Consider the following 23,957-nt stretch of genomic DNA (forward strand, 5'->3'; position numbering starts at 1 on the left):
CATTTCATTACAAGTTGCTAGTTTATAATTTAAATTGATACATCAAGAATATATATACCTTGTGATCCAGCAGCTCGGTGCCGAGTGATGAAGCGTTTTCTGCATTTAGTGTATACAGGTTACAGTGAGGATTGTAATGAAACACAGAAAGAGGCTGAATTGGTAGCGAATAATGATTAGGAGGGTGGTATTATGAATTTGTTTTTATTAATCAAATGGAAGTGATTTTATATTACTGCACATTTTCTTATCACTTTGAGGCACTCGTCACTTTGATTCACATGATGTCACAATGAGGGAGTTGCCGTTGGCACTTAACAGCAAACAAACACTTTGAGAAAGGCTATTGTTACAGCCCAAACGTCAGTCCATTTTTTGTAATAAACTAAAAAAAAAAAATTGTAATTCCTGTAAGTGCGGTATTTTTGATAAATTGACTGTTCAAATATGCTATAATACTTGCACCCAGGTGAAATACCATCTTTGGTATGTGTGTGTGTATATATATATATATATATATATATATATATATATATATATATATATATATATATATATATATATATATATATATATACACATATATGTGTATGTGTGTATATATATATATATATATATATATATATATATATATATATATATATATATATATATATATTGTGGCAAACTGTTGGGGGGGGGTTAGTCAATGGTGGGCAGACAACATAGGACATAGAGGAGCAATTAGATAGTGACACTCTGCTCTTCAAAGAAACATTGGTTTATTTTCCCACTTTTAAACAAACACAGTCAATAATGTACGGGGGTGATCATTGTGGCAAACAAACATAAATCATAAAATAAAAACCTTGCCCACTGGGCACTACCTTCACACTTTGATGCAGTCCCTGACTAGACTGGGCCCCTTGTGGACAACCAGCACAACAGACAACTAGTTTGTCTCACCCCTGTACTCACAGGACTCTTTCCTGTAAGATTTCAGCTTTCTGACTTCACTCACGTTGCCAGACTCACAAGCTGGACCAACTCACGGTTCCAAGTCACTTTCTGCTTCAGGCAGTCACAGACAGCACTCCCAGCTCCTTGGAGGTCTTTACACAGCCAGGTCTCCTACCTACTGTACCTACTACCAATCAGAGCCTCCTATAGTCTGCCAGTCCACATAGGGGCCAACAATAGCCAATTACATCCCTTATTTGGCACCCCAGGAAGTTTTTCCATGCCTGTGTTGCTCCCCAACTCTTTATTTTTGAATGTGGCTCACGGATAAAAAAGGTTGGGGACCCCTGGGCTAGAGTGAACTTTTTCCACCTTTTCCTAGTCACTACCATAATATATAGCTATATCTGTATATAAAATGTGTTCTATAACATGGAAGGATCAGCACTCTCATCCTTGAATGAATCAATGTTTATTTATGGTGAAACAGATTTAACTCCAAAGTTTCAGTCCAACGTGGGGACCTTTCTCAAGGTCCTTTCTCACCGTGTATTATCCGACTACACGGCCTGCACCCTGGTCCCTGCGGGGGATAGTTACGTTACTAAGGGTAGGGCAGAGTAAGTGGTTAGAAAGTGATGTGTTTGGGCTGTTTAAAGGGAAAACAGGAAGCGTACAGACATTGCCTAGTCATTTGCTGATTGGCCAAAAAAGCAGGGAAAGGGGAAGATAACAGCTGACTTGCTCACTTTGTGATTAGGACAGCAGTTTATGGAAAGCAAAGATTTCTCTGTGGTTTGGGATACACATTACACATCACATTTATGCATATTACTCATCAAACATATACACATTAACCTTATATATATATATATATGACAGGGCATTTTTATTAACATCACGAGAACTTTCCTCTTAATGTGTTCATACACAAACAAATAAAAGCTGCTGACAGATGGAGTTGGCAGTTTATTAGCCTGTCTATGAGGCCCTCTGGCTGTAAACGGGCCCTGTAGTTATTAATGGGGTGGTTCGTCTTTAAGTTAACTTTTAGTATATTATAGAATGGCAATTCTACGTAATTGGTCCTCGTTTTTTATTTTGTTTTTGAGTTATTTGCCCTTTATTTCTGCCTCTTTACGGCTTTCAAATGGGGGTCACTGACCCCATCTAAAAATCAAATGCTCTGTAAGGCTACAAATGTATTGTTATTGCTGCTTTGTATTACTCATCTTTCTATTCAGGCCGTTCCTATTCATATTCCAGTCTTTTTTTCAAATCAATGCATGGTTGCTAAGGAAAATTGGACCCATGCTGTAATGGAGAGCTGCTGCATAAAAAGCTAAATAAGTCAGAAACCACAAATAATAAAAAATTAAAACCAATTGCAAAGTGTCTCAGAATATCACTCTATGTCATACTAACAGTTAATTTAAAGGTGAACAACCCTTTAACCTGGTGTGCTGGTGACATATACTTCAATATGTTATTTTGTTACTATTACTTTTACTGTTACTTTGTCCTCACAGTCTATTGTTACAATCGGAGCAGCGGCTGGAGGGATATTCGGGGGCTGGATCGTAGATCGGATTGGAAGGAAGCTCAGTTTGATGCTCTGCTCCTTGCCGTTCGTTTTGGGCTTTACGCTCATCATATCCGCACAGAACGTTTGGATGTTGCTCATGGGACGGCTGCTAACTGGACTCGCCAGCGGAATCACCTCATTGGTTGTTCCTGTAAGTGTATCGGACCTGTTATACAGAATGCTTGGAACCTCGGGTTTTCCGGGTAACAGATCTTTCCGTAGTTTTGATCTTCATACCTTAAGTCTACTAGAAAATCATGTAGAAATGAAATAAACCCAATAGGCTGGTTTTGCTTCCAATAAGGATTAATTATATCTTAGTTGGGATCCAGTACAAGCGACTGTTTTATTCATTTTAACAAATTTGGATAATTTTGGATAAAATGGAGTCTATGGGAGATGGCCATTCTGTAATTCAGAGCTTTCTGTATAATGGGTTTCCGGATAACGGATCCCATACCTGTAGCAGATTTACTTTTTAATGTATTTGGATGTGTGCAAACCGACTTACAGCCCATTACTCCTCTAATAGTCTCTCCCTCTTATGGTTTCTAAGCTAGGAGGGACCATAAATCTTTCTGTTTCCCTATTGTAGGGGTCTTGTTGATTCAAATTATAAGGTAAGAAACAGAGGGAGAAATCTTAGTGGTAGATAAGGCTTTTCCTTTACTGGTTATACCAAGGTATATCGATGCCCCCCTATAGCTGTCTCCAACAGGCCAAATGGGAAAAAGAAAACCCAAGGCCACTTATTGAACCAGGGCCAATGGGGAAAGACCAGCCTCCTCTGCTTTTTTTACTTATGTTAACACTGATGTTTATTCTTTAGGTCTATATTTCAGAAACATCCCACTCCAGAGTTCGAGGCACCCTTGGGTCCTGTGTTCAGCTGATGGTTGTGACGGGCATAGTGGGTTCATACATTGCAGGTAATGACTTGAGTATTATGGGAAGGGGGCAACTGTCCAGGAAGCCTAGTATAACTTAAACACTGGTTAGAGATTAAATAATAGACGGAAAGTGGCAAGCTAAAAAATTTTTTTCAAAACGCATCAGTTAATAGTGCTGCTCCAGCAGAATTCTGCTGAAATCTGTTTCTCAAAAGAACAAACAGATTTTTTTTATATTTCATTTTGAAATTTGACATTGGGCTAGACATATTGTCAGTTTCCTAGCTGCCCCCAGTCATGTGATTTGTACTCTGATAAACTTAAGTCTCTCTTTACTGCTGTACTGCAAGTTGGAGTGATATCACCCCCTCCCTTCCCCCCCAGCAGTCTAACAACAAAACAATGGGAAGGTAACCAGATAGCAGCTCCCTAACTCAAGATAGCAGCTGCCTGGTAGATCTAAAGGTGGCCATACACTGGCAGATTAAAGCTGCCGATATCGGTTCTTTAGACCTGGGGTCCCCAACCGCCGGGCCGCAGACAGTCTCTATAACTGGGCTTCTGAGCCTAGGAGACAATTAACGTGGTGCGCCCGAATTGGACGCCAGCGCCCCAGAATTGGACGCCGACCCCCTCCCCTGGTCCACCGATCCCTGGGCCAAAAAAGGTTGTGGACCCCTGCTTTAGACCAAATTATCTGACCGTGTCTTCTGACGGGTCTTCCTGATCGATATCTGACCACAATATCGATCGGGAAGGTTTAATTTTTTAAGGCGATCGACCTGTCGGAGCCCATTGCTCCTCGTTGTTATCCGATAGTTCGGCCCTAGAGCTGAATGTTCGGATTAACCCAATATAGCCCTGCCGCTGGTGTGCATATCGGGGAAAGATCCACTTATTATGTCGCCAAACAAGAGCATCTTATAGTGTTTAGCCAGTTTAAGAACAGCAATTAATAGTAAAATTCAGGTCCCACTGTGACACATTCAGTTACATTGAATAGGAGAAACAACAGCCTGCCAGAAAGCAGTTCCATCCTAAAGCGCTGGCTCTTTCTGAAATCACATGACCAGGCAAAATGACCTGAGATGCACCTACACACCAATATTACAACTAAATACACGAATGACATTTTATATTGTACAGTGAATTATTTGCAGTGTTTTACTGGAGGTTTCTTTAGTTTTGCTTTCTGTTTTTGCAGGGATGTTGCTGGATTGGCGCTGGCTTGCCGTGCTCTGCTGCGTCCCACCTCTTCTCATGCTGATATTCATGTGCTTCATGCCAGAGACCCCCAGATATCTCATCCAACAAGATAAAACTTTGGAAGCAATGGCTGCCTTAAAGTTCCTGCGGGGCCCCCATGCCGACCATGAGTGGGAATACAGGCAGATTGAGTCTAGTGGGGATGACCAGGTATTTACTCCTTTTTACACTTTCTATGATTAAGTGTATGAGGAATTACCGCAAGGTACTATATCGACCATTTAATCGTGGAGGTTAAACAAAATGATCATAATTCCAGCTAGGACAATCTTATACTTGAAAAGATTAATTCAAAACTTTCTTATAGCAAGTGACAGTAGAGGGCACTGTTGGGAAACTTTGGATGCAGTTTACTTAAAGGTTGGGTTCGACGCCAAAATACTTTTGTGCTGTTGCTTTTAGGGATGCACCGAATCCACTATGTTGGATTCGGCCGAATCCTTCGCGAAGATTCGGGCGAATACCGAACAGAATCCTAATTTGCATATGCAATTTAGGGTTGGGATCGGGAAAACATTTTTTACTTCCTTGTTTTTGACAAAAAGTCACACGATTTCCTTCCCCCCTAATTTGCATATGCAAATTAGGATTCAGATTCACTTCTGCCAGGCAAAAGGATTTGACCAAATCCAAATCCTGGTGAAAAAGGCTGAATCCTGGCCGAATCCAAAACTGAATCCTGGATTTGGTGCATCCCTAGTTGCAGTGGCGTAACTCAATATTGCTGGGCCCCTAAGCAAATTAATTTTAGGACCCCAACATGTCCAGAGATTGCCTTGTTTTACCAATAAATGTTGAAATTGATCATTATTTGGGCCTTATGAGGCCCCCTATATCTTCTGGTCCCCCTGCAGCCGCAGGGTCTGCTTCCTCTATAGTTACGCCCCTGCCTTGTTGCTTTACTGCAGCCTTCGAGAAGCCTGATTTTGAGGAAAACCGTTTAAATTTGTGTACATTGTGAAAATGGAAATAAACGAATAAACTGGATTGAAAGAGAGGATGTCGTTCCTCTTCATTCTTGAAGAAATGTTTAGCTTTCTGAGGGTCCTATAGATGCTATTATATATTGCGTGTTTCTGTTTTTGTCCAAACAGGAGACCAGCTTGGCGTTATCGGAACTGAGAAATCCCGCCATTTACAAGCCTTTCCTGATCGGGATTTTCATGATGTTCTTTCAGCAGTTCACTGGGATCAACGCAATCATGTTCTACGCCAACACCATCTTTGAAGAAGCCAATTTTAAGGTAGTCCTGTGTAAAGCTGGAGACACGCCAACACCCACTCATTTGGTGATGTTACGTGGGGGGCTAGCTCTTTGCCATATTTGGCTACACATGCACTTGGTCAAATCAAACTGATCCTTTGGAACTCGGATTGGGAGAGGTGCTTATGTGTTCCTTGTCCTAACTAGGGATGCACCGAATCCAGGGCCGTATATAAATATGTATATATATATATATATATATATTTATTGCAGAATGCAGAAGTGACATCACACGCAGGGCGTAGGGCGCGTTAAGGTCCGTTGCCTAGGATGGCATCTGATCTAAATACAGCCCTGACCGAATCCACTATTTAGGATTTGCCCGAATACCGAAATTAATCCGAATTTGCATATGCAAATTAGGGGTGGGGAAAGAGAAAGTGGGGAAAAAATGTTTACTTCCTTGTTTTGTTGATGAAAAGTCACATGATTTCCCTTCCCTGCCCCTAATTTGCATACTAGGATTTGGATTCGGTTCGGCCAGGCACAAGGATTAGGCCGGATCCAAATACTGCTGGAAAAGGCTGAATCCCAAACTGAATCCTGGATTCGGTGCATCCCTAGTCCCAGATAGTAGAAAAGGCCTAATATTTAGCTGCAAACTCCGTTTGGATGGACCTTGTCACCAGCTTATGTCGGCCTGTTGTCGTTTAGGGGCCCATTTACTTAGTTTGAGTGAAGGAATAGAGGAAAAATAGTTTGAATTTCGAATGGTCTAATATGGCTACTTCGACCTTTGACTACGACCTTCAACTTCGAATCGAACAATTCAAACTAAAAATCATTTGACTATTCGACCATTCGATAGTCGAAGTACTGTCTCTTTAAAAATTTCTTTGACCCGCTAGTTCGCCACCCAAAACCTACCGAGGCCAATGTTAGCCTATGGGGAAGGTCCCCGTAGGCTTCCTAACAATTTCCTGATTGAAGGAATATCCTTCGATCGATGGATTAAAATCCTTCGAATCGAACGATTATTCCTTTGATCGTTCGATCGATATTCGAAGTCGAAGGATTTTACTTCGCTGGTCGAATATCGAGGGTTAATTAACCCTCGATATTCGACCCTAGATGAAATAAAGAAATTCATCGTCTAGTCCAGTGATCCCCAACCAGTAGCTCGCGAGCAACATGTTGCTCTCCAACCCCTTTGATGTTGCTCTCTGTGTCCTCAAAGCAGATGCTTATTTTTGAATTCCAAGCTTGGAAGAAAGTTTTAATTGCATAAAAACTAAGTATAGTACCAAATAGAGCCTCTTGTAGGCTGCCAGTCCACATAGGGGCAACCAAATAGCCACCACAGCCCTTATTTAGCACCCCAAGGGACTATTTTATGCTTGTGTTGCTCTCCAACTCTTTTTACATTTGAATGTGGCTCACGGGTAAAAAAAGGTTGGGGACCTCTGGTCTAGTCCTTCATCTTCTTCTTGTCTGATTCTTTCCAGAACAGCAGCCTGGCGTCCGTCATCATAGGGCTGGTCCAAGTGGCTTTTACAGCAGTAGCCGCCATGATAATGGATAAAGCTGGACGGAAAGTCTTGCTCTTTATTTCCGGTAAAGTCATTGTTTTAAATCCCAGCATCCCGTGTACAATCATGAGCATGTGGGAGGATCCAATGCAAATATGTGGCTTTTACTTCCTGCAGGGATCACCATGGCTATCAGTGCAGGGGTGTTTGCCATCTACTTTAAACTTACAGCGACTGTTGTGAATAACTCTTCGGGATTGCTTTCATCACCCACCAGCGCCCCCATTGGTCCGGTGGATCACCTAGCGTGGTTGGCTCTAGCTAGCATGGGACTGTTTATAGCAGGTAAGTGCCTTCTGTTCTCCTTATCAGCTCTGTGTTCCTTTGCAGTCTATAATTAACCCCTTTAATCCCCACAGGCTTTGCAATTGGCTGGGGTCCCATTCCTTGGCTAATCATGTCTGAAATCTTCCCTCTCCGGGCACGGGGTGTAGCCAGCGGCGTGTGCGTTGTTACCAACTGGGGCTGCGCTTTTCTAGTAACAAAAGAGTTTCATGACCTTATGGTGAGTTTGATTGATTAGAATCTACAGAGAGCCCTAAACATTTTACCGATGACTTTTGTGTATATGCCTTAAAGGGACAATGCAATTTTGGTTCATATCTACGTTTATGCATACTTCCCCTTTAAACAATTATTAGGCTGCAGGGGGGGAAGGGAGGCGGTTGGTAAACCTCCAACTTGCAGTACAGCAAGAGTGACTGAAGTTTATCAGAGCACAAGTCACATGACTGGAGGCAGCTGGGAAACTGATAATATGTCAGTTTAATTAAAAAAATCTGTTTGCTCTTTTGAATTAGCTACAGAATTCCAGAACAGATATCCACCTTTAGGACACTGCATTATTCTGCTTCAACAGACCTGCCCCCTGCTTGTAACTGTGACCATCTGGTTTACATCTGATGTACGGCATTTATCAATGTACCTTCTCTTCTGCTGTGTCTCTTTATTACAGGTTTCTCTCACTACTTATGGGACCTTTGGTCTCTTTGCCGGTTTCTGCGCCGTTAGCGTCCTATTCACGTCGTTCTACGTCCCCGAGACCAAAGGGAAAACACTGGAGCAGATCGAAGTTCATTTTCGCGGCTCAGGCAGCGCCCAACGATATGGATCAATCGCTGACTCTATTCAGTAGCGGAATGGGAATTCCGGAGAATTTCGAGCGTAAAAAGGCTTCCCCTTTCTGGGGGCTTGTAGGTAGACAGTCTGATTAAGCTTTCGTATGTACAATTGAGAGTGACTACACTATTGCACATACTCGGAGTTGGTTACAATGGACATGTTGTTTATAGAGCACCCACTTTGGGCGTCAGGCCCACCAGAGACCAAGGGCTCACTCACTAATTCATTTTCTATGTTATATTTCTCACTGAGGAATTGGGCTCCCTTTATTTACCTTTTTTATCGTCTTAACGTGTGTAGAAGGAGATCATGCCACTGATTGGCCGCTGATCCTGTCTGTCATTTTATCTATGCAAATAGGGGATATTCCTCAGGAGGCGACTTCGGAAAACGAAGCACTTCGAGTTCGATTCTAGCCGACAGGAAGGCAGTTCGGGGAGATTAGTCGCCCGAAGAAGAGGCGATTTGTCGCTGGGAGACTAATCTCCCCGAATCTCCACGTGTGTCTCTGCCCTAATCTTTGGATTAAATACTTGAGTATGTCCATTTCTCCATTTGTTTAACTCGCACATAGATTATAGGAGCAAGAGAATGCAATAGGGTTCCAACAGCAGAATGGATTTTATTTTATATATAGTTTGAGTATTAGTTAAGCCTTTGCAAGGAGCTAAGTAATAGCAGGGTAAGGGTCAGGGCACACCATCAGATTCGGGAAGATTAGTCGCCCGGCGTCTCCCTGAACTGCCTCTTGCCGGCTAGAATGTAAACAGCTGGCGAGATGGCACTCGGAGTGCTTCGTTTCCCTCGTGAGGCGACTTCGGAAAACGAAGAAATCTGAGTGCCATCCCACCGGCGATTTACATTCTAGCCGACGGGAGGCAGTTTGGGGAGATTAGTCGCCCCGAAGACGAGGAGATTTGTCGCTGGGCGACTAATCTCCCCAAATCTAAGAATTAATGACTCACAGCTTCCGAGCTTAAATGGGGATGTCATTCCTGATTGTGAATACAGCATTTCCGACCCTTTTTTTTTTATAATTTTCTATTTTATAAAGGTTAAGTGATTTTGTTTACAGTGTCTCAGCTCAGTGTTCTTACCTCTCCTGCTCTCCTCGTTAAAACAGCCGAAGGCGTCTCCAGGTAGAGGTGCAGTGAAGGTAAAGGAGCTTTTGAGACGAAGGCTAATTCCTCCGATGCTGAGTGTAGCCCTAGAAACAGCCATAAAGCAGCACAGGTGACTATAAACATTCTCAGAAGTAAAGATGTTTTCCTTTTTAATCCATAGTTTCTTTAGCCTTATTATTGTACTGGGATTAATATAAATGAAGCTCCTATCAGGTGGAAAATACACACACGTCAGTGTTTTTTAGTCTAAACCAGCCAACCAACACACATAAGGGGTTGGAGGAGGAGAGAGGTAAATTGTTTTTACGCTGGAGGAGATATCTGTTTTTTAATACACATATGGGATCTGTTATCCGAAAACCCGTTATCCAGAAAGTTCCGAATTACAGAAAGGCCATCTCCCATAGACTCCATATTATCCAAATGTTTAAAAATGATTTCCTTTTTCTCTGTAATAATAAAACAATGCATTGAACTTGATCCAAACTAAGATATAATTGGAAGCAAAACTAGCCTATTGGTTTTTTTTTAATGTTTAAATGATTTTCTAGTAGACTTAAGGTATGAAAGATCTATTATCCGGAAAAACCCCAGGTCCCGAGCATTCTGGATAACAGGTCCCATACCTGAATTTAAAAACTGACTTTTTTTATTCTGTTCTGCAAAGTTTGCTGATCGGGAACATTCTGTCATTAGTCGTATTGCCCAGGGATCTAAGAAATAATCTGATCCGGTTTTAGAGGGATCTTCTTCAGGGGGTCTCCTGACACTCCTGTATATCACCCCCGTGTGTATAATAATTCTGCACTACTTTTTCTGCATGAAAATGTGAATATAGATTTTGTCCCTCATCTCGGTGAAATGCACTAGGTTCTTATTGCTCTCATCTGTTAAACATCAGATCATGTGTATAAGTTCAGCTGCAATAAATCCATTATTTTACACCTGTATCCACTGTTTCGTCTTAATGAATGGATCTCGCCTAAAAACATTTCAATGACAAAATAACATGAAGCATTAGGGCTTTTGCCTTGCACCCATCAAGCCTGAGGTTCCTCCCTTTCTCACCCTGCTATAGTTCCAGGGGTACCCAGGGCACAAATAAGCACTCACCCCAAATCTCCCCCTAACTGGCCTTCACACTGGGCCCCCTTAGCTCATAACAAGGTTACACATATATACTGTAGAAACATTGGGGTAACAGTCACCCTGCTATAGTTCCAGGGGTACCCAGGGTACAAATAAGCACTCACCCCAAATCTCTCCCTAACTGACCTTCAGACTGGCCCCCCTTAGCTCATAACAAGGTTACAGATATATAGAAACATTGGGGTAACAGTCACCCTGCTATAGTTCCAGGGGTACCCAGGGCAGAAATAAGCACTCACCCCAAATCTCCCCCTAACTGACCAACCTTCAGACTGGGCCCCCTTAGCTCATAACAAGGTTACAGATATATAGAAACATTGGGGGTCACCCTGCTATAGTTCCACGGGTACCCAGGGCACAAATAAGCATCACCCCAAATCTCCCCCTAACTGACCTTCAGACTGGGCCCCCTTAGCTCATAACAAGGTTACAGATATATAGAAACATTGGGGTAACAGTCACCCTGCTATAGTTCCAGGGGTACCCAGGGCACTAATGAGCACTCACCCCAAATCTCCCCCTAACTGACCTTCAGACTGGGCCCCCTTAGCTCATAACAAGGTTACAGATATATAGAAACATTGGGGTAACAGTCACCCTGCTATAGTTCCAGGGGTACCCAGGGCACAAATAATCACTCACCCCAAATATCCCCCTAACTGGCTTTCAGGCTGGCCCCCCCTAGTTCATAACAAGGTTACAGATATATAGAAACATTGGGGTAACAGTCACCCTGCTATAGTTCCAGGGGTACCCAGGGCACAAATAAACACTAACCCCAAATCTCCCCCTAACTGACCTTCAGACTGGGCCCCCTTAGCTCATAACAAGGTTACAGATATATAGAAACATTGGGGTAACAGTCATCCTGCTATAGTTCCAGGGGTACCCAGGGCACAAATAAACACTCACCCCAAATCTCCCCCTAACTGACCTTCAGACTGGGCCCCCTTAGCTTATAACAAGGTTACAGATATATAGAAACATTGGGGTAACAGTCATCCTGCTATAGTTCCAGGGGTACCCAGGGCACAAATAAACACTCACCCCAAATCTCCCCCTAACTGACCTTCAGACTGGGCCCCCTTAGCTCATAACAAGGTTACAGATATATAGAAACATTGGGGTGTCACCCTGCTATAGTTCCAGGGGTACCCAGGGTACAAATAAACACTCACCCTAAATCTCCCCCTAACTGACCTTCAGACTGGGCCCCCTTAGCTCATAACAAGGTTACAGATATATATAGAAACATTGGGGTGTCACCCTGTTATAGTTCCAGGGGTACCCAGGACACAAATAAGCAATCACCCCAAATCTCACCCTTTGTTTCAGTTGACTGACTTGCCCATAGAGGGCGCCCCACATTAGCCAAGAAGACAAAGCTCAAACTTCATAAATATTTATTACATCTCAGAACAAAAGTACCTTTTTTTACCATCACAGCAGTGATTCCCACAGCACTTTAAAATATTATTTAGTAGTTAGTAATACTTGAGTATCTTTACAGGCCACACAAAACATGTACATTATCACTTGGCATTAGAAACAATGGCAATACAATATAAGTTAAGACACTTGGTGGTAGATTTTTTTTTTTTTTTTCTTTTTTTTTTCTTTTTATATCACAGAGGTTGAGCAACAGTCTAACAGTACGTGATCATTGGTTACAAAACTACTGCTAAAATTCAAAGGGGCGTCAGGGAAAACAAAACAAAGGGCAGTGTGGAGGGGAGAGAAGGAGGGAAATTTGTACAAACCTTTAGCGTCTCGACGATTTTTTATTTTTTTTTCCATTCAACAATTTAAATACCTAGTAATAAATAAATAAAATCTGAAAAAATATTCCCATTTCCCCCCCTTACCCCTTTAAATGTTCTCTTAAAGGCTTATAGTAGTGTTGAAGTGTTCACATTGAAACAGGTAAAACGAGAGGTTGTCAATCAATCGGTTGAAGTGCAATAGCAGGACGGAGGGGAGGCGGGGTTTAGGGAAAGCAGGCATGCATTATACAGGCTGTCGACGTCACAATACAAAGGTGATGTCACTATGTTAGTTGGGTGGGTGTCACAACACTAGCAGGGTGCGCATTGGGGTACCTGGTGCTCCCTTATTTTGGCATTGGTAGAGATTCGATCTAGGTCAGGGAGGGGGAGTTAGGGTAATCATCATTGCATATTAAAATAACTCTATATTCTCCAAAAAAAAAAAAAACGAGCAACAGCACCCCCTACCAGGCATAGATGGTACTGTACAAGTAATGAGGCAGCCCTTACTCCTGTGTGTAAAGGCAGCGGTACAGAGAGACTTTTGTTGAGCAATTCAGGACCTTGGACAGCGATCCTATATCTTGGCATCCGATGAAGGGTGATAGACTGGAACCACCAATGATGTGTCTATACAGATGCAGATGGCCTACTGAGTGTAGCATTGCTATAATCCTATTAGTGCTGGAAACTGATAAAACATCTTGAGTGCCAATGGTTGCCCATCCCTACACTATATTCCCCATTAGCCATAGCCTCTGTATCTTTATAAATATGGTTTTAACCTTTCATGTCACTCTTGTTATTTTACAGTGATCTCAGAGGCCAAACCTGCAGCTGATCCAAAGAATTGCAGGTTGTCCTTCAGGTATGTGTATGGGTTAGTCCCCTGCTTATATAAGATTCGCCAATTCTGAGTGGCAGAATGCTTTTTGGGCTACAGATGAATTCAAACAGGGTGTCATGTCCTCCAGCAGGGAGTAGAGAAATACTTTTGTTCATATCATGTGAGTTCTTTATTTTGCTCGAAAGGGCAACTCTTGTATTGAAAGGAATACAGTACACCCAGAAGGAATTAGTCACATCAGAGTCCTCACAGAACCCCCCCAGTGACTTCTAATATCCTTATCATTTACAGTAGGGGTACATTATCCCTTATAATACATGAGTGATACTCAGAGTTCCCTGTATAACTCAGCCTGCAGCCTTATGCCTTTATATGGTCACAGAACAATATCTCAGTGACTTCTAATATCCTTATCATTTACAGTAGGGGGTACATTAGCCCATAGCCACACTCCCTTCCCAGAGACTATTATCCCACTGTTACTATAGGCACCATCTCTCCCTACTATACCTGCTATCCCACAGTCACACTCCCTTCCCAGAGACTATTATCCACTGTTACTATAGGCACTATCTCTCCTTACTATACCTGCTATCCCACAGTCACACTCCCTTCCCAGAGACTATTATCCCACTGTTACTATAGGCACCATCTCTCCCTACTATACCTGCTATCCCACAGTCTTACTTCCTTCCCAGAGACTATTATCCTACTGTTACTATAGACACCATCTCTCCCTACTATACCTGCTATTCCACAGTCACACTCCCTTCCCAGAGACTATTATCTAATGTTACTATAGGCACCATCTCTCCCTACTATACCTGCTATCCCACAGTCACACTCCCTTCCCAGAGACTGTTATCCCACTGTTACTAAAGGCACCATCTCTCCCTACTATACCTGCTATCCCACAGTCACACTCCCTTCCCAGAGACTATTATCCACTGTTACTATAGGCACCATCTCTCCCTACTATACCTGCTATCCCACAGTCACACTCCCTTCCCAGAGACTATTATCCACTGTTACTATAGGCACCATCTCTCCCTACTATACCTGCCCTGCTATCCCAAAGTCACACTCCCTTCCCAGAGACTATTATCCACTGTTACTATAGGCACCATCTCTCCCTACTATACCTGCTATCCTACAGTCACACTCCCTTCCCAGAGACTATTATCCCACTGTTACTATAGGCACCATCTCTCCCTACTATACCTGCTATCCCACAGTCACACTCCCTTCCCAGAGACTATTATCCACTGTTACTATAGACACCATCTCTCCCTACTATACCTTTTAGAGAGTAAATGTATGACCTTACATAGATTAAAGTGCAAGCTACACACAGATTAACATTAACAGAAATCTAATGCATACGTTTTGTACACTTTGGCACAATTAGTGACCTTTACTGTGATGTATTTGTTTGAAAAATTTAACTCATTGCTGACTTACGCCATCAACTTCAAATCTATAGCAGCTTGGAAATAAGATCAGTCAGTTTCTAAACCAAGTGTTTTTGTTTTGAGAACTTCCCTGTAATTTCCTATGCAACTGTCAGCTAAACAAAAAATATTTAAAGTTTATCAAGCTGGAGTGGTTTGTCCAGACATTTTTTTTCAAAATTTGGAAGTGAAGTGGGCGACTAAACCAAATGGGACAAGGGTTTTCCTGTATTGTAGAATAAATGGAGGTGCACTTTTTATCCTTACTCTAGAAATGGTTATAGAAATTTAAACAAATGTGTTACCCCTATAGCAACTTCATGTGGCTGCTGAAGTCTTAATAACAGGGTGCAGAAGGGAAATATGGTTGACAATAATGCAGCATTGTGATTGATTAGTCTAAGACTAAACTGCATGAGAACTGCTACACGCATAGAACATTCATGTCCTCAACTCCTGTTCCCCTGAAGCCGTGTTGTGACATTCATATAAAGCCAATCAGTTAGGTGAGACTGGTGGCCCCTCTCGGTGTGGATGGTGACTGAGACGATGGGTGGGAGCCATGGTTGATGGTAACTTAAACGTGGCCATTTTAACCTTACAAGAGTTGTGAGGAAGAGGAGGGAGAAGAGGACTAGGGTAACTGAGATTGTCTTCACTTTAAATCCACAATATCCTCATCAAAGGAAGCAGCCATGAGGAAGGGGCTGCTGTTGAACGGAGGACTCTCTTCCACACTTATATTCGTGTCGGGGTCAGAACTGGTCGAACAGTGTCGCTGGCCTTCCGAATTGCTTTCAAATGAGCCTGAGTTGGCCCTGCGGGTGAGAGAGGAGAAGATAAACCTCATTAATAGATTAACGGGTTCAGCACTAAGACTGCCTGTCGCATCTCAGAAGATCTGGTTGACCCAACTAACAAGGCAGTGGGTTAATGACCAACCTTTCGGTGCTCGGTGAACTTGGGGTTTCCTGCTTACTGTCCTCATCCGTCTGCTTCCTGCTGAGTTTCTTCTGCTTGTGCGAAGATTCAGATTTGGGTGCTGACTCTTCAGAGAGACCTGTAGAGGGTGGATAATATCGATCTGATTGGACAGCTAGCTACATGTTAATGGGTGCTGGTATAAGTGGGGTGGTCATGGCATTGCTTAGTATTTATGATTTAGCAGCATGGACAAGCTAAGGGAAACTACCCAGCCGAAGCTCAGCTTTATAAACCTTATTTATTATTTTATGTTACCTAATAATTCCTTCCTTGTCCTGCTTGCTATTTCCTTGATTTCCATGCGGGAGAGCGATAACGAATGTGTGACCGGAATTCCGGCAATGCCACTGGAGGTTGGCGTAGTGATGACTTTGGGAACCAGTGGGGATTTTAGAGGTCGCTCGATGCTTCGTCCAACCAGATTACTCAGAGGAATCTTGTAGATGTTTCGGCATTGCACTTCTGCTAGATTAATAGAGACACGATCATGACTGTAGAGGCGTTTTATAGTAAACAATTGCATTACTAAATCAGTATGTCCATATATACTCAAACTCTATCATGGAAAGGTAGCTGCCTCAACATCTTGCTAAATGTACCTTCTCCTGGAGATGATGGGAACACTGGCAGTTCATAGGCTGTAGGTGTCATTGGGGAGCTATGAGAGCTTGTATCCTTGGAACTGCTATTGGACGATGAACCCACTGCTGCTGTTGCTTTGAAATAAATATCTGACTGGAGAGATAACAATGGGTTAACACATGTTTCTGGAATAGGAACAGACACACAATGGGAGCTAGTGAATGCAGAATCCTCCAGCTAAAAGAGGTTTAGTCTGTTGATGCCTATCCAAATAGATACCCAAAGAGCACCTCTTGATTTCCTCATCTGCCAATGAAACTTTATTGACCAGCATGGTGCAATTGACAAAAGAGGTTTCCAATCCAGCCTGCTTGAGGAACTGATCAATAATCATATATCCATAGTACACAGATCTTGGTCGGGATTGTCAGGCTCCCACAGAGCTATAGAACGTCTGTTGGTATTTGTATGGACAGCTACGTTCTACAGAATATCTTAAAGGAGTTACTACTCACCCTGGAGCCCACCAGCTGCAGTTCAGGGACGACGGCCGTGTGAACCAAATTGCCATTAACGACCAACCGGATTTCGATGGAATCAGTGGTGAAAGCCAGGATATATGGGAATGCACACACTGCAGATTTAGAGGGGAAATAAAAAATTCAGCTGCAATGCGGGGACTAAACATTAGAGATCATTATTTACGGATTTCTTAATGGAAATCTCCCCCCCCCCCCTATAATATACAGATCTCTGCTTATGTGGAAACGAGAATCAATTTAAGATCAGCGACAGTGAGGGCCACATTAAATTGGAAAGTCCTGTATTATCTGTAAACTGAGTTTACAATGGGCCAAGGGGACTTACCAACTGCGTTTGGAACTTGGTTCCAACTGAAATGGAAGTCTGAGGCAGACGGCTGTAGGATCGGGGAACCTCCATTGAAAGGACATACTTTCTTATAATAGCACATATCTGGAAATGAGAAGAAAGAAATGTTATGGCACGTTATGGGGGAAGGCCGTAAACTCAACATCAATAAAACATATCCAGCGGGGAAGCAGATAGAAAGACTCAATTATAACATCTTAATCTTGTTCAGAGTATTGGGTTTTGTGATGTAGGTAGATCCAAATGGGAAAGGGCAGATAATAAATCTATGATGGGTTTGCCCTGATGAAGGTGGTGTTTTCTGAATACATCAGAACTTGAGAATGTTCACAGTAGTGGTTGGCTCAAACCCACCTGACAAGAAGAAAACCCCTACTCCCTACTCAGTCTTCTCCCTTTCTACCTTAACCCCTTTTGCTGAACGTCTTGCTGAGCTGTTACTGCTCCAGCCACCCCCCTTCCATGATATCGGAGAAGGGCAGGTTGGGTGTGTACATAAATCATTGCTGCATTGTGGGCCAGGCTGCGTTCAGGTTGAGTGAGGATGGTGGGTTAGGGTCGGCACGATTTGAACGTTTTCGGACTTGTGCATTGCTGGTTCACAGTATTTAAACTATCCACCAGAAAGATGGTATAATAGGAAATTATACCAACCATGGTATAATGAAAATCTTCATAGTCATATAATAGGAGCAGCAATTAAACATAAGAAGGAAATGGCATTTCCTTGAGTTTTCTCTCAATCTGAGCCCTGGGTTTTGTTGGATTTTGTTGGATTTTGTTTTCATGACAAATATACGGTCTAAACATCACTTACAGTTGTAACAAAGAAGTAATCCTGCTTCTCCGTCTTCATATACATCAATAGCTGCAACAAAATTAACCTGCAATGATAATGTGTTAGGCTAGTAGACAAACTGGACTTTAAAAAAAGAACACATTGTACTAATATAAAATAACTAGCGATGCAGTAAAGCCATAATGTGGCAAATGGATTCGAAGACATTAGGGGCCTCGGTGTCTGGCTTCTGGAATAATAAACAGAACTTCAAATATGGAGTTGCAGTGTTCTCCATGAAGTTTGTCAACCTCGATGGAGGTTGATTTGAGCACTTGTTGCAACCGTTTTTTGTCCCAACTATGAAGTGGTTGAGGCTCGATTCAACATGTAGGCAACAAGCGTGTAACAATGCATTAGGTCATAGTAACTTAGAACCAATCACTACTGGCCCAACCAGATATTAGAACATTGCCAGGGCTGATACAGAAGCCGATACAAGAATCAAAGCTTCAAACGTGAACTTATCTAACTCTGATGGAATCACCAAATATATATCTATAGATGTGAAATGGGTATTTTTTATGGAGCATTAATCCAGTCTGTTCTCACCCACGCTGAAAGCAATAGAAGAAAACCAATTACCCTCACAAAATTGAGCAGCTCACTGTTGTGTTACATAAAGAAGTATTTATAGACTAACCTCAAGAAAGCTGTTACTTAGCAATTTCAAAAACAGGGAAAAGTAAAAACTACCCCCTGAACAAAATAATTACAGCCCTTAGTTTGCTTCTGATTGAATTGCTTTGGGCACCCTTCATTTCTTCAGCCTGCTGCACATATTGGGGAGAGCAGCTGCCCAACTAATAACCCAACTGCTGTGGAGAACAGCCTCTTGTATGAGCACAAAGGGACTGGAGATTTCACCTCTTTGGGTCTAATATAGGACTGACTATTTCCGTTTCTCTCTCTGAATCAAAATCTGACAGATAATTCCAAAACAAGCATGGAGAACAGCTTAGGATCCTTCTTTTTATGCCTCTACCTCAACCAAAAATATTTATTTGCAGAAGAAATGTAAACTCAACTCCATTGTTGCTCTCCCAGAGAGATTTTTAAGCCGAGATGGAACCTTAGACAGGGACCAAGATTAGCACTGGGCATCCTACACAACCACAATCTCTCACAACCACTCGCATCATATAGACATATATTGAAAAATAGGAAGGGTTGATTAAAATTGACTGGTGGAGGTCCTCTGGTTCTTTGGTAGGCCACTCCAAACCTGCACTTAAGGCACAGTCTGGAAAACCTGGAGTTTGTAAAGCATCATGAAATGTGATCATTAAAGAGATGCCATTGCCAACAATCTGTTTACCCAAGCCATGCTGCCTAGTTATTTCACTTACCCTACTTGCATCAACATGATGCAGTCGGCAGGACTCTCCAGTGCTCTCATTAACCAAATCAAATTGATGTCGGTAAGCAACGCAGATCATGTTGTCATTTTCCCCTGTAGGACCATCTACAAGTGTCATTACCACCGGAGGATCTGACAGGCAAATTTCCTACAAATGAACGCATGAATATGTTAAAGGGGGTGATATTGTACCAAGCACGACTTTTAAAAAAAAAAAAACTATCTAAAGGAAAACCAGCTCTCAGGAAATCTGTTCAAAGTCTAAGTGATCTTTAGAAATATTTTAACCAGTTTTCCATGACAATATAAAAAATGGTCACTCATCTAAAGGAACAATGAGGAACATTCTAACCACACAAGGGTCTACTGTAACTTTCCTTTAGTAGGTAACATACTGTATCTTCAAACAGGTCATGTCTTGAAGGAACCTGAAGACATTTACAAGTAGATCTTTCTACAGACTTAATTCCTGCAGGACAGTCAAATCTCCTGACATCAGCCAATGTGCACATGTAAAAAGAAAAGACTAAAGGGAGAGATTTGATAAGTCTTCTTGACTTTTCACAAATGAGAAATGCCATAGAACATTCTTTGAGAATCGTGTAAATGAACTCATGAATACATTAAAGGGAATGAGATTGTACCAAGCACGACTTTTAAAAAAGACTATCTAAAGGAAAAGCAGGTCTCCAGAAATTGGTTTAAAGTCTAATTGATCTTTAGAAATATTTAAACCAGTTTTCCATGACAATATAAAAAATGGTCACTCATCTAAAGGAACATTGAGGAACATTCTAACCACATAAGGGGCTACTGTAATTTTCCTCTAGTAGGTAACATACTGTATCTTCAAACAGGTCATGTCTTGAAGGAACCTGAAGACATTTACAAGTAGATCTTTCTACAAACTTAATTCCTGCAGGACAGTCAAATCTCATCTCAAAAACAATGAAAATGAAAAGACTGAAGGGAGAGATTTGAAAAGTCTTCTTGACTTTTCACCCATGAGAAATGTCATGGAACATTCTTTGAGAATTGTGCAAGGTTCCCATAGGCTTCTAGAATTTTTGATGACTATCAATAATTATTTATGTAAGCAGAGTGATAGACATATCTCCATACGAACAAATGATGATGTGTTTGAATGGATTTCTACAGCTTTCATCTTTCTAATTTTTTGACAGAACAACGACCAATGAAAACACAAGGAAATATGATAAATAGAAAAATAATATGTTCCATCTAAGACAGAAAGTCTTATTATTCGTTTTTGGCCAGAAGACAAAATATTTTCACCTTGACTGTTCATAAATCAACCATCAAGTTCTTGGAAAGCAGACAATAAGCCATTTTGGACAGCTTATTAGCTACAAGGAGATGTTCACTTGGAGACTTTCAAAAAAATGTGTCCTTCCAAAAACTGGATCACCACTAGAGAACCTGAGAACTCTTCTGTAATCAAGCAACGGTTGTATGTCATATATTTGATACGTACAATTGTTGACTATGCATCATGTCCCTCTTGTTAAAGAAACCTAGATGATTGTTTTCAACTAGAAACTTCTGTAGAATCATTATCAAATATTCTGAAATGAAGCAACAAGGACATGAAATAAACTTGCACTCCTTCTGCCCGGTGGAACTGAATCCTAATTTGCATATGCAAATTAGGGACGAGGAGAAAAATCACATGACTTTTTGTCATGTACAAAAAGTAAAAAATGTTTTCCCCTTCCCACCCCTAATTTGCATATGCAGATCTGGTTCGGTATTCGGCCAAAATAGTGGATTCGGTGCATCCCTAATTTCTATCACTTTAGAAAATTAGATGGGACAACATAGCCAGCAAGAGCTGCTGCACAATTTCAAAGAAAAAATGGAAAGGAAAAAAAATGTACAGCTTTGATGCAAAAAAGTCACATGCGGATACTTTTGGATAGTGTCATTACCAGTGCTCACAGTCAAAATGATGCATGCACACCAATCTTTAGGTGCAAGTTGGCTGTGTGCATTGACATAGCCAGCTGTGGGAACCCTGAAGATGCCACCACCTTCCAGATCCACGCGTCAGACCCTTACCCTTATATATTGGAATTCCTCCACAGGTGATTCTGTAGAAGGGGACGTCACTGTGAACCCTGTGAAGCTGTTGAGCTGCTTGTGTTTCCTGGTGATGAGCAGTAATTTGTTCCTAATGGCCGCTACTATTCTCAGCTCGTTACCGTGGTGGGTGTTTATAGCGTACAAATGGCACCCTGTGTGGAAAATAAAACTGATATTTGACATGTAGAGAGTTCTCTGCCATTGAAATCTAACTGGCTGATCAGGACTTGTGTATTTAGAATGATCGTTTTGAAGACTTGCTTTGGCCTTGGTTTCAATTCAGTTAAAAAAGTACTTACCTTTTGTTTTTTCAAGTTTGTTTTCCCTGCATTCATATTTGCTCTTCATGACCTGCTTGTCTTCCAAGCCCTTTTTGATGGAACTGAGTCTGAAGACGTAGAGGCGAGCTTCTTTCCCTGGGGATACAGAGCAATGTTTTGAAATGGAAGACATGAAATGGAGACATGACCTAGACCTATTCTAAAGAAAACAATCTGTTCAGGCCTATTGAACTACTTTTGCATGGTGTAACAGTAGATACCTTTTAGTGGGCACCTACTGTGGTGCTACCAAACACAGCTCCCATGGATCAGTACCAGTATGGATGATATAAACGATGAATGTGAGATTTATTTATGGCCACTCTTCTGTTTCCGAGGATGCTTGTTGTACTTACGGGTACCAGGAATGGGTCCTCCAAATGATACTTCCCAATCAACTTAACAATCCTATTGGGCAGTTGTTCCAAAACATCACTTGACTTCACTGATGTACAGTACTTGTTAGTTATCTTATTATCCAAGGCTCGGGCCAAATAACCTTCTAATAACATGGCACCACCACCTCCAAAGCACCCCTTAACTCAAACTTAGTAAGCCTGTTGGAAGTTGGTGTTCTTTTGAGAGCCCGAGGCTGCCTGGATCTAGCAGGTAATGTTCTGCTTACTAGGCTGTTTTGAACCTAGGACATGCAACGTGGACATTTTGGAAATCTAATGTTCAACCTAACTCAAACACAGGAAGCCTGTTGGAAGTTCTTGTTTTTCGGAGAACCTGAGGCTGCCTGGATCTAGTATGTAATGTTCTGCTTACTAGGTTGTGTTGTACCTAGGACATGTAACACGGACATTGTAGAAATCTAATGATTAACCTAACTTAAACACAGGAAGCCTGTTGGAAGTTCTTGTTTTTTTGAGAACCTGAGGCTGCCTGGATCTAGTATCTAAAGTTCTGCTTACTAGGTTGAGTTGTACCAAGGACATGTAGCATGGACCCTTAGGAAATGGAATGATTAACCAAGGCTCTGGGCAATATAACAGAGGTAATAATGTTACTTCTAATAACATGGCACCACCACCTCAAAAGCACTTCCTAACTCAAACACATGAGGCCTTTTGGAAGTTGGTGTTCATTGTAGAGCCCGAGGCTGCCTGGATCTAATATGTTAGGTTCTGCTTACTAGGTTGAGTTGTAGCATGGACACTTTGAAAAAGTAAAAATTAACCAAGGCTCAGGGTCAAATAAGGAAGTAGGCTTCAGCTTCTAAAAAAATAGCACCACCACTTCCAAAGCATCCACCAAACAAGTAGATCTTTAACTGATTTGGTCACAAATGTGCCCTGGTCCAACGACTGGATCATAACAGGGGCCACCAGGATAAAATGCATCAACAGGTCAATGTGTGTAGAATGAAAGATCCCAAAAAGGCTCGCAAACTGATCTACACACAAGCTGGCCGTTGTTTTTTTTTACCTTTGTCTACTCTTGTAATTAAGAGGTCCAAATTCTCTAGCACGTGCATTTGTTTAATCTGAAAGGTTTTGTCGAATACGGTTACAGGCGGCTGTCCATCTGAGGAAAGAAAATAGGGAGTCAGACATGTGTTTTTGTCAACGGCATATACATTGTATGTGCTTAATAATTCTGGAAATTGTACAATATAATAGTATAATATTCCGCATGCCCAGAGCATTCCTTCTCTGTATGTTTGTATTTATACATATGGGAGGAGGGAGGTGCCATATAGATTCCTTTAGACAGTACAGTATGAGGGTATAGCATATTGTGTGCCCAGAGCATTCCTTCTCTGTATTTTTGTATTTATACATATGGGAGGAGGTACCATATTGATTCCCTTAGACAGTACAGTATGAGGGTATAGCAGTGCTTATTGTGTGCCCAGAACATTCCTTCTCTGTATATTTGTATTTATACATATGGGAGGAGGTGCCATATTGATTCCCTTAGACAGTACAGTATGATGGTATA

General features: G+C 41.7%; 2 protein-coding genes across 6 annotated transcripts in view; one reads left to right on the plus strand and one right to left on the minus strand.

Moving 5' to 3' along the window:
* The window catches only part of slc2a8.L (solute carrier family 2 member 8 L homeolog), a 15,689-nt gene extending 5,484 nt beyond the window's left edge, over positions 1 to 10,205 (plus strand). The window contains exons 4-11 of the mRNA XM_041572363.1: positions 2,469 to 2,675; positions 3,354 to 3,453; positions 4,619 to 4,830; positions 5,775 to 5,924; positions 7,390 to 7,498; positions 7,591 to 7,758; positions 7,833 to 7,978; positions 8,429 to 10,205. Coding sequence (XP_041428297.1) covers positions 2,469 to 2,675; positions 3,354 to 3,453; positions 4,619 to 4,830; positions 5,775 to 5,924; positions 7,390 to 7,498; positions 7,591 to 7,758; positions 7,833 to 7,978; positions 8,429 to 8,608 — 1,272 coding nt within the window. The 3' untranslated portion in view covers positions 8,609 to 10,205. The remainder of the gene's footprint in view (positions 1 to 2,468; positions 2,676 to 3,353; positions 3,454 to 4,618; positions 4,831 to 5,774; positions 5,925 to 7,389; positions 7,499 to 7,590; positions 7,759 to 7,832; positions 7,979 to 8,428) is intronic.
* Positions 10,206 to 14,707: 4,502 nt separating this feature from the next.
* The window catches only part of garnl3.L (GTPase activating Rap/RanGAP domain-like 3 L homeolog), a 114,948-nt gene continuing 105,698 nt past the window's right edge, over positions 14,708 to 23,957 (minus strand). For 4 of the 5 annotated variants that reach the window (XM_041572367.1, XM_041572366.1, XM_041572364.1 and 1 more), the window contains 11 exons: positions 23,442 to 23,540; positions 21,990 to 22,106; positions 21,667 to 21,842; positions 19,577 to 19,735; positions 18,207 to 18,273; positions 17,366 to 17,473; positions 17,014 to 17,132; positions 16,516 to 16,651; positions 16,172 to 16,381; positions 15,875 to 15,992; positions 14,708 to 15,750 (listed from right to left, as the gene is read on the minus strand). In XM_041572367.1, coding sequence (XP_041428301.1) covers positions 15,588 to 15,750; positions 15,875 to 15,992; positions 16,172 to 16,381; positions 16,516 to 16,651; positions 17,014 to 17,132; positions 17,366 to 17,473; positions 18,207 to 18,273; positions 19,577 to 19,735; positions 21,667 to 21,842; positions 21,990 to 22,106; positions 23,442 to 23,540 — 1,472 coding nt within the window. In that variant the 3' untranslated portion in view covers positions 14,708 to 15,587. The remainder of the gene's footprint in view (positions 15,751 to 15,874; positions 15,993 to 16,171; positions 16,382 to 16,515; positions 16,652 to 17,013; positions 17,133 to 17,365; positions 17,474 to 18,206; positions 18,274 to 19,576; positions 19,736 to 21,666; positions 21,843 to 21,989; positions 22,107 to 23,441; positions 23,541 to 23,957) is intronic. The other variant, XM_041572365.1, reaches the window with a different exon arrangement.

Source organism: Xenopus laevis, chromosome 8L (genome assembly GCF_017654675.1).
Source record: "Xenopus laevis strain J_2021 chromosome 8L, Xenopus_laevis_v10.1, whole genome shotgun sequence".
Classification (NCBI taxonomy): domain Eukaryota; kingdom Metazoa; phylum Chordata; class Amphibia; order Anura; family Pipidae; genus Xenopus; species Xenopus laevis.